At 40.6% G+C, this 12,584-nt stretch overlaps 1 protein-coding gene across 5 annotated transcripts in view; it reads right to left on the bottom strand.

Annotated features, from left to right (window-relative positions):
• Positions 1 to 12,584, bottom strand: part of bcas3 (BCAS3 microtubule associated cell migration factor) — a 328,257-nt gene that overhangs the window by 234,630 nt on the left and 81,043 nt on the right. For 4 of the 5 annotated variants that reach the window (XM_028044826.1, XM_028044830.1, XM_028044828.1 and 1 more), the window contains exons 16-17: positions 10,942 to 11,092; positions 2,895 to 2,939 (exon numbers count right to left, since the gene is read on the bottom strand). In XM_028044826.1, coding sequence (XP_027900627.1) covers positions 2,895 to 2,939; positions 10,942 to 11,092 — 196 coding nt within the window. The remainder of the gene's footprint in view (positions 1 to 2,894; positions 2,940 to 10,941; positions 11,093 to 12,584) is intronic. The other variant, XM_028044829.1, reaches the window with a different exon arrangement.

The raw sequence follows: 12,584 nt of genomic DNA, 5'->3' as shown, positions 1-12,584 counted from the left end.
CATTTCATTTTTATTTATTGGTACAATAATAACTTGGTAGGAACTGGGAAGAATACATGAGGTGATGCTGCTTTGGATGAATATTATTAAAAGATGATGCGTATGTTGGATAAGGAGGAAGTGTTTTATTTACATTTTAAATCATTCACAGTGATGTTTAGAAACTAAATCTATTCTCCAATAGGCAGTTTTACACTATGTAAACATATAATTTCACATATTGTTTATGACGATAAATGCTGCACTAAATCAAAGGAATAGTGGGGATATTTTTAAGTAGGGTTCTATGGAAAAAATCCATAGTAGCTAGTATCTTACCAGTCAGTGGTAGACAGTCATCATAAACAGAACGTTTTCAACAAAGAAAACAGTTGTCTAAATTGATTCAAAGTGGTTCATTGAATGTATGTTTTATAAACCATTAAAATGGCGTGTGTGACATTTTTTTTAGAAGCCTAGAGGTATTGACCATGCAGAATGTCTTTCATCTCTGATGAGCAAATAAATATTTTGTATTTGTGCTAAATCAAAGTAATAAATAAATCATGGATAATATAACTAATTGCAATAATTTCTAGGCTTTATTACTTTAGCATCAGTAAGAATATTTTTTACTTTAATGTTTTAAATAACTGTCAGATATTACAATATATGAACAAGTGCTGAGTTTGATTTTTCTACTTCTGATGACTATATAGTATTTCTATGTTACAATCTTGTAGAGTACAGAGTTATCATCCATTGATGTCAGGACCCACTGGACTGTGCATGTTCCCTGCAGAATGCAAGATAGAATAACTGTTTACACTATTTACAATTATGTCAATAACATAATTTACAACTCGCCACCAGCACAGGTCACATCTCCACCTGTTATCTGCTGCAGATGTTGGAGTTTTTATATTTAGTACAATGTCTCACCTCACACTGCCTCCTGCTGAGCCTGCTACTCTTTTGGTTTCAGATTTTTTTCTCTCTTCATTTATCCATTCACCTGCCTGTAACGCCTAGGCATCATTAAGATGGATCTCATTCATTAATGTCCAATTGGTACCATAACTTATTTTATCAGCTGCCATGTTTACAAACAAATAATTCTTCTGTATTTTCATTGTTATTGTTGATCAGATTTACGTATTTTATCACTTTTGGAACTTTTGTGTGACAGACAATCTGCATGAAAAGATCTCTATAGAGTACAGAAAACGGAGTGGGAAGCCATTTGCTCTCTGTACTTGCTTTCATCCATTTATGTTGAAGATTTTTATCTTTTGGGAAAGAGAACAGGTTTATGTGTTCACTGGGGTAATTAGAAAACCCAGCCGCTATGCATCACCTTGGCATTCATTACATCATTCTCCAGCAAAAGCTGATAATGAAGAAAAACAAACAAAGGTAGCTCACTGGATGTTCCCCTCTTTACATCACATCCTGTAAAGGGTAAGCCCAGTTCACACTACACATTTTTGCCCCGATTTTCCCCTTACAACAATCTTAGAACAATCAGCGTCCCAAGATCCCAAACAGCTGACATGGCACAACCCTGAGTCCAGTGAACATTGGAGATAATATGCAGAAGCAACATGAATGTTTATTCAACATTTCATGCAAGAGGTACACTCAGAAATGATAAGGAGAGGAGTTGGAGAGAAATTCCGACCGTAGTTGATATACCCGGTAACTTTTCAGCTATTCATCATTAACGTGACATAAATATTCTATCGATATGGCTATTCATTCAGTCAGGGCTTGGCACTGATACCTACGATTTTGTGTGGTCTCTCAGGTTTTGAAAATCAGCTGACAATCCCAAAATAGTGTTGTGTGAACTGGGCTTTAGGCAAAACAGAGCTACATTAAACCCATTTTAAAACATTTGTATTTAATTTGTATGTAAGTTATAAAAAAAATCAACTATATGAATGATATAAATTCATACCGGCAACTTGTGTATAGTTCTAACATCTTATCAGGGACACTTTTAATATCAGAAGTACCAATTCAAACCACATCACACTTTTTAGAGGTTTGCAAGGATCCTTTGTATTTCTATCAGAACAAATCCGAACAGATGAATGTCTACACATAAAGAAAAGAAAAAACTGCACATTGCTCATACCTATAATGAGTAAATGTAAACGTGATACCAGAATGGTAGTATTAATATTGGCCTAAACACAATACGTGAAAGTTAAATCGAGAACATTTGGTTCACTTGTTGCTGTCTGTTGAGGAATTTTCCCAGCAAAAAGCACACATCTCCAAGTAACCATTGAGCCACACAACACACTGAGAATCACACCACAGTATGACAAGGCAGAACTGCTGCGTGCAAACACACAACCAATGGAAAAAAATGAAACCAAACAAAATCTGAACAACATGTGTTTTACACAAAAGCGTCATTCTTGGAAAAACACTGTGGAGGGTCTACACAAAGGCAACACACAGAGGAGAAGCTAGCAATGCCATTTTCTATGGGGTGGCACGAAGGGGCCACACAGCAGCCAGCCCAGAGGGCCCTAAGGCCTGAAAATGTCCCCTTAAATTACTGTCAATGAAACATTTACCATCTCCTTTAAGAAAGATTAGACATTAAACAAAAATGAATACACTTATCAGGCAGTATAACTCCATCTAGTGCCACTATTTGTCATACAGTACAAAAGGTGTGCAAGCAACCACCAAAAATGCAAAAGAAGAGGGGGAAAAAAATATGCCTCTTTGGGATTTTTCCCCTTTGAGCAATGAAAATAAAAATGGCAGGATGAGTTTCAAAAATCCACAAGGCACGTAAAACAAACAAACAAAAAAAAAAACAAAGGAGGCGGGTTTCGTAGAGAGTATCGCTGCATGCTGCTGATGGAGTCAACAAGGGGAAAAGCAAAACTCACCATGGCGTTTTAATGGCAAAACATCCCGCCCCAAAGAGGTAAGGTCTTCATGAGAGAGAGGGAGAGAGGCGTGGTGGGAGGGTGAAGGGTGTGGGGACACAGAGATAGACGGAAAACCCATTATTAAACTAGCACACCTGACCAAACACACTTTTCACATTACACACTTTTTGACATGTCTGTTTAAGTGCAAATGAGGCAGGAAACAGAATGTCTGAGCACCAAGATGGATCTGAAAACCTGCAGGACGGTTGGAGGATTCATCTGCTCAAGCTACTCTGTAAATGCTGAGAAGATTTACTTTGCAAACAGAGCATGTCCACAGTTAGAGGGGTGGAGGTGGAGCGGCACCCTTTTCCTGACATCTGTCACTTTATTTCTTTTCCTTTCATTTGTCTCACTTCGTTTTCATTTTTATTAATTTTTATGAATTCCATTCATTCTCCTGTCGGATCGCATCATGTAAGTACAGTACATGAATGCCAGTACAGTAAGCAAAGATGGGAAAAATTTGGACTGCAGATAAAGAACAAGTCTGAAGAGTTTACTCAATTTGTATAACAACTGGAGACACCAGTAAAACTAACAGGACTCAGGCATTGTTGAAACAAGGAGCTGTGTGTTTGCATGCAGCATCTTTTTTTAGAGCAACTGTATATTTATGGCAGAGCATGGCCTTTTGGAAGATAGGGTGTGGGCAAATGTGTATCCACTGTGAATATGTTAACAAGTATGCAACGTGTGTGTGCATGTGTGTGTGTCCGCGTGTCCAGGAGTCATCCAGAGTTGAGTGTGTCTTTTTCAGGGTACATTGCTGTCCGTCAGTCTGTGAGTGTGTTTCTGGTGTTTACAAGACATCAGGAGTGGGAGTGTGTTCCTGTGTTTATTCTGCACAGCCAGAGATAGTGACAGAGCTCCGTAAACAGTTTACTGTAAATAAGTCTCTTTCCCTACAGCAATAAAGATCCAATGAGACTGAACTCTGTCCCTGTGAGCCACCCTCCACAGTCCTGAAAAAAAAAGGATCCCCCAGCCAACCAAAGCACTCTGCAGCCCTTCTTTATTTTATCGCTCTCATCACATCCGCCTGGGCCCTCCCAGTGATAGCACACAGTATCCAATTAGTCCTGGTGCATGAATATGGAGGGAGATGTTCCTCTGGGAGATGCGGAGCAACTTTTGGCCCTGGAACGTTTTACTCCTGGAGCGCAAGTTGACAAATGAACACAGTGGTTGGTTTAACAGAGACCCCTGGTTTATCTACCCTACTGCTGAGACTACTGACCCCACCGGGCCCCCATTTGGGTCTCCAACAGTGAAAATGGAGAGACACCAATGGAAGACATCTATGTGGAAATGGGTCAAATAGGCTTTAGATTGACCCCACATGAACCAGAAAGCCTGAGAAATACATATAATAATACATGCACTTGAAAGTAAATATATGGCAACTGATGGAACAAAGTCATGAAGTGTAAAGTCAAACTTCCTATGTTTGCCTTTGAGCATAACTTTCTTCCAGGCACTCTTCAGTTAAATCCAGATTAAATGGGAGTTGATAGTTGCCATGTCAACTGATTCTCAGACCTGAGGGGTGAATCTTTGCAACTCCCCCCGAGCTGCCATGGACCTCTCAGCTGCTTCTCTGATTAATTCTCCTGTAATCTGAAATTTGAAGCCATCACTATTTTCTACTAATGGCTTGAAAAAGGTACGTTTATCAATCTAGCACCGTTTATACACAGGTCTGTCTAAAATGCTCCACATGAAATCAAATAAAAGACCTGAGATGTAAATCTGTGCTCTGCGAGATGCGGAAAGCTTGCAGTACCATTTTAAATGGCTCAACAACTTTGTCGTTTTCCTGTTTGCTGTGTTCTGTTTAAAAAAAAAAAGTCTTCATTGTGAACGACTTTACCGTTGTTACCATTTTAGCAGGGAAACAGAGGCATTACTGCTTCTGTTTTCTCTGCTATTAACAAATGAGTATTCGTCCCTCAAAGGAAGCACAAACCTGTAAGAAGTTTATAGAAAAAAGACTTAACCATGGCCACCCGCCGATGACTAAATGCGGGTAAAAGTATGAAGTGGCATGTAAATTTGAGCACTCGCCACTGTGGTGGGTTGGCAATTTGAACAGAAAAAAAAAAAAAAAACCGGCATTCATTTTGAACTCCTGTTCAGGGAAGGAGTCGCTGTCTGGCGTATAGACTGATGCACATCTATGGGGCAAAAAAAGTATATAATTAGAAATATTTTTTTATTGACCACGAGAGAGATATGACCAGGGACAGATTGAGGAAGAGGTTTGATGGAGTAAAGAAGATTTTGTCTAATTCAGAAAATAAAAATACCTTTGTTCAATAAGATGGAGGATTTAATTGCACTTGTATTTTATTGCTCATAATTTTTAAAAATAAATTAGAATCAATTCAAAATCAGCATGAGCAGGTCATAAAATACCAAAATCTAACTTTTACTTTACAAAAGTACAAAACACATTCCATTTCTTAAGCACACAATTTTTGTTGGCTTAAAATCCTAAACCAACTGCAAGTTCTTTCAAATCAAAAAAGCTAATTTTCTCAGAACTTTGAATCTTAAATGTAGTCATTCTGGGAAACGTGTCCATCATTTTGACTGATTGATGATGAGTGATGATGCTCAACACTTCAATGTTGCTAAAGAAGGCCCAGTGATGCCATGGTACATCCCTGATGGAGCAGGTTTGTGGAAAAAGACTCCAACTGGTCACCATTTGGTAACGGGTGTTAAGACAGCGATTTACTGACCACAGGCAGAAGGAGGACAGAAAAGAGAGTGTGTTTCTGACCTCTGAGGGCAATGACCCCACTCTCAGAGAATAATCATTCACACATTCAGCTCCTAACCCAATGGCCCTAAGAGCAGCGCCTGAGCCATTAAAACATTGAGGGAAGTGAGGTGATTTGTGAAAATGTTTTTCTGCCATGTGGACATTGCCTTCTTAAAGCCGCTTTTTAGTTCTGGCCTCAGCCAGGCTGTGGAAGACAATGGCTCAGCGCAGTGCTGGCTCTTAAACACGTATTATTGTAAGCTGAGGGCACATCTGTGACAGGTCACAGGGTCTCATTTGTTCTTTTGCTGCCGTGTTTCTCGTCACCCCGCCTGCACTTGATATGCATTTGCCTGAAAATGTTATCGCAGGGATTTGCTCGATGGTGCTGCTCTGCTTTGCGTGTGACAATCTCTCCATTTAGATTTTCATTTGTCTGTGTTAAATTCAGACAGTGTGTAGATGGGATAAGTGTGCTGTACTGTGTGTGCAAATCCCACATGTGACTCTGACTGGCATTTTGACAAGTTAAATCTTTCATTATTGGACTGTGTTGTCTATCAAGCGTCCTGTCGATATTACTCCCCAGGAGAGACTCCTGCTCATTATTCTGAGACTGAACTAACCGCGATTCAAGCATTAGGAAAAACTAACAGAAAACACGAGGCCGGGTTGCAGCTAGACACCTCTCATACTTTGGAACTTCAAGCAAACTGTGAGGACTAGCAGATGCTTGGCTGCGTTCCTCTGCTGCCTGACACGGCCTCGTCTGCAGCGGGGTTATCAGGCGGATGCTGAGCCACATCCGACTCTGCCTCCCTGCTCTGACACGGGGTGAGCACAAAAACTACATCAAAAGACAAGCGCGCTCTGTGTGAACTTGTGGAGGGTTTCTTTCATGTCAGAAACCGAGGACAAACAGCAGCATCTCCGGTACATTGGTGGTCTCTGGGACCGCCAATGTCTATTAAGACTTCCCTGCAGCCTGCCTGGTCACACAAAAAAGAGGGCAAAGGTTTCCACAGATTGTGTGTTGGTGTTTGTGTCACGGCACAGTGAAGTGCACACATGGCCGACGTCGAAGAGAATTTAGGTTAAGCAGCTGGTGTGTTCCTCTGCTCCCCTGCCAACAGGGATCTGCTCATACAGGTGTAAATACAGCTGCTGGACGCTACTTTCCTTGCCTCACTGTGTCCCATACAAATACACACACACACACACACACACACACACACGCCCACGCCCACGCCCACACGCACACAGGAAAAAGAAACAGAGCTTGGCTGCACAGACAGACAGATGGTGCTTGGGTACTCCTGTGCAAGTATAGCGTAAAAGCATATGATATCACCCCCCACTCTTGGGGCTGAACCTGCTGCCTCACTCACAGCGAGTGTGTGTCGGTGTGTTGGCCTGGCCATGTGCATACAGGAGCAGGCCACACAGCTGCGTGTCCTGATGCATTAATGCTGACGTCTCCTTCGGACTGAATGAAAGGATGAACCTTTAGGGAGGCAGCCTACCAGGCTTTAATAATGACCCACAGAGCCAACACTGCTGTCTGAGGTGTTTCATGAGCAGGAAGGCCAGGGGAGGTGAAGGATGGGAAATACATGATGGAATAGAACACAAACAAAGAGGAACAACACAACATCATCAACTTGAAAATTCTTCAAACAATAAGTAGGGATGTAGATCCGACCCGCACGTATCAGATCAGGTGGTGACCAGTGTCAGACAGCTGTTAGTGTGATGTCTGATTTTATGACAGTCGCAGTCCCAGCAACCAAGTTCTGTTCAGTAAATTTGTAAAGGTTCTGGTGCATTGTCTTGTACAAGGCTTGCAAAACTATACTATAGATAACTTACAGTGATCTAACAATCCTCATCCTGTTAATCTTTCAGCATAGAGATAAAAGGAGACACAAACATGCTACTTTTAGTCATTTAGACTAACACCGCAGTATGTTTTCAAATCTGACATGTGGAAAGGAATGAGAAAGCTATCCCTGCTGTAGGTGACGCATTACCACTGATTTATAGCAGATATCTGATTGGTTTTGCTCTTGTGGAATATTGAGGAGATTCCATAAAAACCTAGCAGCATGGTAAATGGGTAAAGTGAGACACAAACAGAATACCAATGTGGACCATGCAATACTGATTGACTGTAGTATAATTTCACTCCCTATGAAAGCTACTGTATATGCTATTGGTCTGGAATTTATTTCTGACAAACGACTAATCCCTAAATATATCAGATCTTTATCAGGGGCAAAACAAGTCTTGGCTGACACACTCCTGTCTGTGAGTGGATCTAAAACTTACACAAACCTACACAATATTTATGTGAAAATGAGTTAACTAGCGGTGTGCCAATCGATCAGCCACCGATCATAATCCGCTGATTTCCATGAAAGAGTGTATGACCGGTGATCGCCAATCACTGTTTCTTGTTGCCGATCACCAAAACTGATCACCTGTATCTCACTTCACAGCCTGCCTGTATAACTATCTCTACTTTGACGATCAGAGTGAATGGGAAGTTTGTGTGTTGCACCAGAGAAATAATTTGGGGGTGAAGCACATCAAAATGCATCAACACAACAAATATAATATGACATTTAAAAAACAAGCACTTGACGGAGTTTGGCTAAATCGAGGCTCACTGCAAGAAAAAAAAGACATCCAGAGCGGCCATACAGCAGTTAAAGCCCCGCACAACTACCAAAACTCACCCCTATTAGCATGACGGTCAGAAAGCTAAGCAAATAAACCGAAAAATAATTTAAGTCTAAGGGCCAGAGGTGGGAATGATGCTGGTTTTGCTCTCACTGTTGGACCACCGCGCTACTGGCTGTAATATTTCACAAACTCAATGAACTCTCACACCAAACGTCTGCTTAAAGCTGCAACATGTAACTTTAAAAAAGATGATTTTTCATATGTAGTCAAACTTTTGCTGCCCTCCTGACATAAGACAATAAGACTGGTAATGTCTGAAAAATAATCGATCTCCTCTGCCTCCTCCCTGTGTTCTGCAGAATTTCTCCGCTCGGTGTAAAACAACCAATCAGAGCCAATCAGTTAGCCATGCTATCGGGAAGTTTGATTTACCTTGCTTGTTTTACTTACATTTGTTGCAAATTCAAATGAAGCGAAGAGACAACAGGTACTAAACAACAACAACAAACCAAACCAATCAGTCAAAAAAAGATCTAAACTATTTTCCCTCGCAGTCAACCCCAGTTTAATAAGAAAAAAAATTTATCAGATTTTAGGAAGTTGCTGAAACTGAAACTAATTTGAAGTATGTCTTGCTTTTTATTTCTATTATTGTATTTCAATTTTTATCATATTATTATCAAATGCAATTTTATTTCCTATTTTATCTTATATATACTTAGTGACACTGTAAATATTGTGAAGGACTTTGGTCAGCTGAGATTGTTGTAAAGGTGCAATATGAATACACTTTGATTTGACTTTAAAAAAATAAATAAAAATCCAGTAAGTTTACAACCAAGTCTGCAGTCTTAGCTATGTAAAACAGCATGATATGGACTTTAAAATATTTTAAAATTATCAATATCGGAAAGATACATAAATAAATCTGTAAAACGTTGGGTTTAAATCTAGGTGAAAATTTGTTTCTTTTTTTCAACATCCTAAATGAAACCCACCCACTTTGTATGGCGTTAAAACAACTCGGGAAACCAAATACAAACCACGGCTATCAGGATCCCATAAACATACAAAGCAGACACCACAGCACCTCAAACACAATAATTACTTTTACATAGCAAATAAATTTACAGGCTGGCCTAATGATTTAGAAAAAGCCCTAATGCTGTTTATGGTGACCGCAGGATCAGGATTCTATTTTCATCCTCAAAGCTTACTTATCAAATATCCCAGGAAAATAAATCCTCCACCATCTGCTGGGATCATTATAGCATTTCCCATTCAAACAGGGCATGAAAATGACATTTAAATGAAAAATATTAAAATCTGTCTATATTTGTAGAGCCACCTGTACTGTATGTAAATGTACTTAGCAAAGGCCTATACTTGCAGAAGGTCTTAAAGCTACATCATTTCAATGTATGGCAAAGATCCAGGAATGAACAAACGGCAGAGGAAGAGAAAGCCATCCAAACCAGTTTCAGTCAGAACATACAGACAACATTTGTTATCCAAGTCAAATTTTACTCAGAATGATCTCAAGGACTGGGTAATTTTCTTACAGTCTGCGTCTTGTTTTGTCTGTCTTCTAAATAGCCCAGAATGAGTTTCACATGTATGCTGTGCTTCATTAACCTATGCAAAAAAAAAAAAAAAAAAAAAAAAAAAAAAAAGGTAGCCAGAGACGAAACAAATCGATGATCATGAGCTGATTGTGCAGGAGAAGCTCTGGAGACCAGGACAACTGTGGACAAAGCAGTCTGTTTTTACTGGGAGGGAAGCATCACCTGCAGGCCAGTGCTGGGATGGAAGTTCTGCTTTAGCATAGCCAGCCTGTGCATCAAGAGGAGGCTGTTACTTAGCCATTAAACGCTTTAAAATCAAGCCCTGGAGAATATAATTTTTAAGGTATCAGTGTTTTATTACCCAGTAATGCATTAGGGCTGGTTAGTTGTATGCATCAATCGATGAATACATATCTTTTTCAATATTCACATAGAGTAAAAGCAGTGAAAAGTGAAAGATGTTTACTCTGAGGAATCTTGAAGTGCAATGCAGACTTTCACTGATGCTGCTGGTCGAACACTTTGTTGACTGGGTTGTTTTGGGTTGTGATCATTCAGAATAAGATGAGAGAATTTGGTGAAAGCTCTACACAGACTCAGTGTGTTTCACTTTTGATGGATAGGACAGGTTTGAGCAAATTATTCAAACTAATATTTTCAACAACAAGCAACACTTTCCCATCATTAGGGGCACAGTAAAAGCTGGAGAATAACCTAACAAAAATGTTTTGATCTTAATTTCATAACATAGGCGTGTCCAAAATGAAGGCCCATGCTCAGTAAAATAATACAAGACATGAACAAAAACTGAACACCTAAATAACCATAACAACGTCAAACCAGACTTGTAAGTGTTACCTGTAAGAAATGTACTTAAGTGTGGCAACAGTGTATGCTGGACCTGCTTCCTGTGGGGTATGCCGAGGTGTGTGTGTGTGCGGGGGGGTGCATTGGTGTGTGTATGTGTGTGTGCGGTGCCTACCCTGTGCGCTTGGTGATGGTGCCCAGAGTCATGGGCTGTTTGATCTGAGCCAGAGGCAGCACCACGGTGAGGCTGGGCAGCGGCGTGAGCCGAGGATTCCCCATGTTGTTGTTGGTGAAGTTGTTGTATGAATCCTGGTTGCTCAGCTTGGCTGCAAGACACACATGCAGAAAATTAGCCAAAACGATTCCAACTGGACGGTTGCTGAACAAAGAATGCAGAAACAAAGATCTCAGAGAAATGTTTTGATTCGTTTTAGAGGAGAAGGGAACAAATAAACAGAGTCAAATGAATGCTGGAAACCTTTAATCCATTATTCATCCTGCAGTATGTTTTCAGTTCAGCTGCCTTTTCAGATGCTAATATTCAAATCTGATCATTTAGACTCAAATTTAAAACGTCATCTGACATCACTTCTAACCACACCACCTCACCACCAGAAAACCTTCTTTGAAATCAGCCCACCTTCCTCTGCCTCGCCTGAATCCTGGGATATTTGTTTTCCCCACTTGCTCCCTCACAAACACACAACCCCAGGTTCAAGGCCTCCCGTGGAATGACTGGAAATAACCAGCTCAAGATGCTATATTACAAAGACTCTGCTTGTAAGCCCGGCAGTCTCTTAATCAAGGCCAATCAACAGGCTCTCTGCACACTGGTGCAACCCACATGCATGCACATATGGGAAAACACATCACAAAGACAGATGATCCAGAGAATCACATCTCAACTCCCATATGCCGAAGAGCTGGAGTCAAACCTAATCAGGCCATGTCAAAGGCCTAATGATCCTAACCAGCTCCATCACTGCAGCAGAGTGAGGCTGCTAGTCCACTTACTGTTTATTTCACTCTTTTACTGTCTGACTGCAGACATTCAGCAAGCCTTCACTTTACTGGGCAGAAGGAAACATGGAACACTTGATATCTGGCATAAAACAGCCAGTGATCACACAGAGACAAAATCACTTTTAATTTAACACCAACTACATACTTTAACTTAAAGATTACTGTATCTTGGAGAGTCAAAAAATGCATCATTTGTATGCATTTTAAGGCTAGCCAGCCTCATATGAAAATGCATCAATAAAAGAAGAGTCGTACTACAGCATAGGTTCATTTATTTGGAAATTGTCTAACATGAGGGTGGCCTGGTCCATGTTAATGTGATCTGGTTTGGAACCAGATCGTCCCGGTGATATTCAGTTGTTTTTCAACAAACTCACAGAAGCTGGGTGTTCTGACGTGTTCTAAATCAGAGCGGTCAGAAACGGCTTGTCTCCGCCGGCGAAGTGCACAGCTGAGAGGAGACGCATGCAGAGTAAATCCAGGGTGGTAGAGGGGCAGTTGAAGAGCATGAGGTGGCAACACCAAGAAGGTCTGCCTGCAAAGTCAGTTCATTCAACTAGTTAACCACCAGAGTGTGGAGACATAACAGCACTGTTTATAAGCCTCAACAAGTGATGTACACTGATAGACAGCTACAGTAGGAAAATCTGATGGTCAGAACGCCGGCAGCACCTGTGGACCGGTGGATTTGTTCCTCCAGCTAGCATGCTTTTGGTTTTCTCGCGGCATCAGACGATAATATTTAATCCATGATTTGTGCCTGTCACTATAAATTATTTTATAGCTCATCAGTCA

The sequence above is a fragment of the Xiphophorus couchianus genome, chromosome 18, assembly GCF_001444195.1.
Source record: "Xiphophorus couchianus chromosome 18, X_couchianus-1.0, whole genome shotgun sequence".
Lineage (NCBI taxonomy): Eukaryota > Metazoa > Chordata > Actinopteri > Cyprinodontiformes > Poeciliidae > Xiphophorus > Xiphophorus couchianus.
This window is presented reverse-complemented; position numbering and strand designations above follow the sequence as displayed.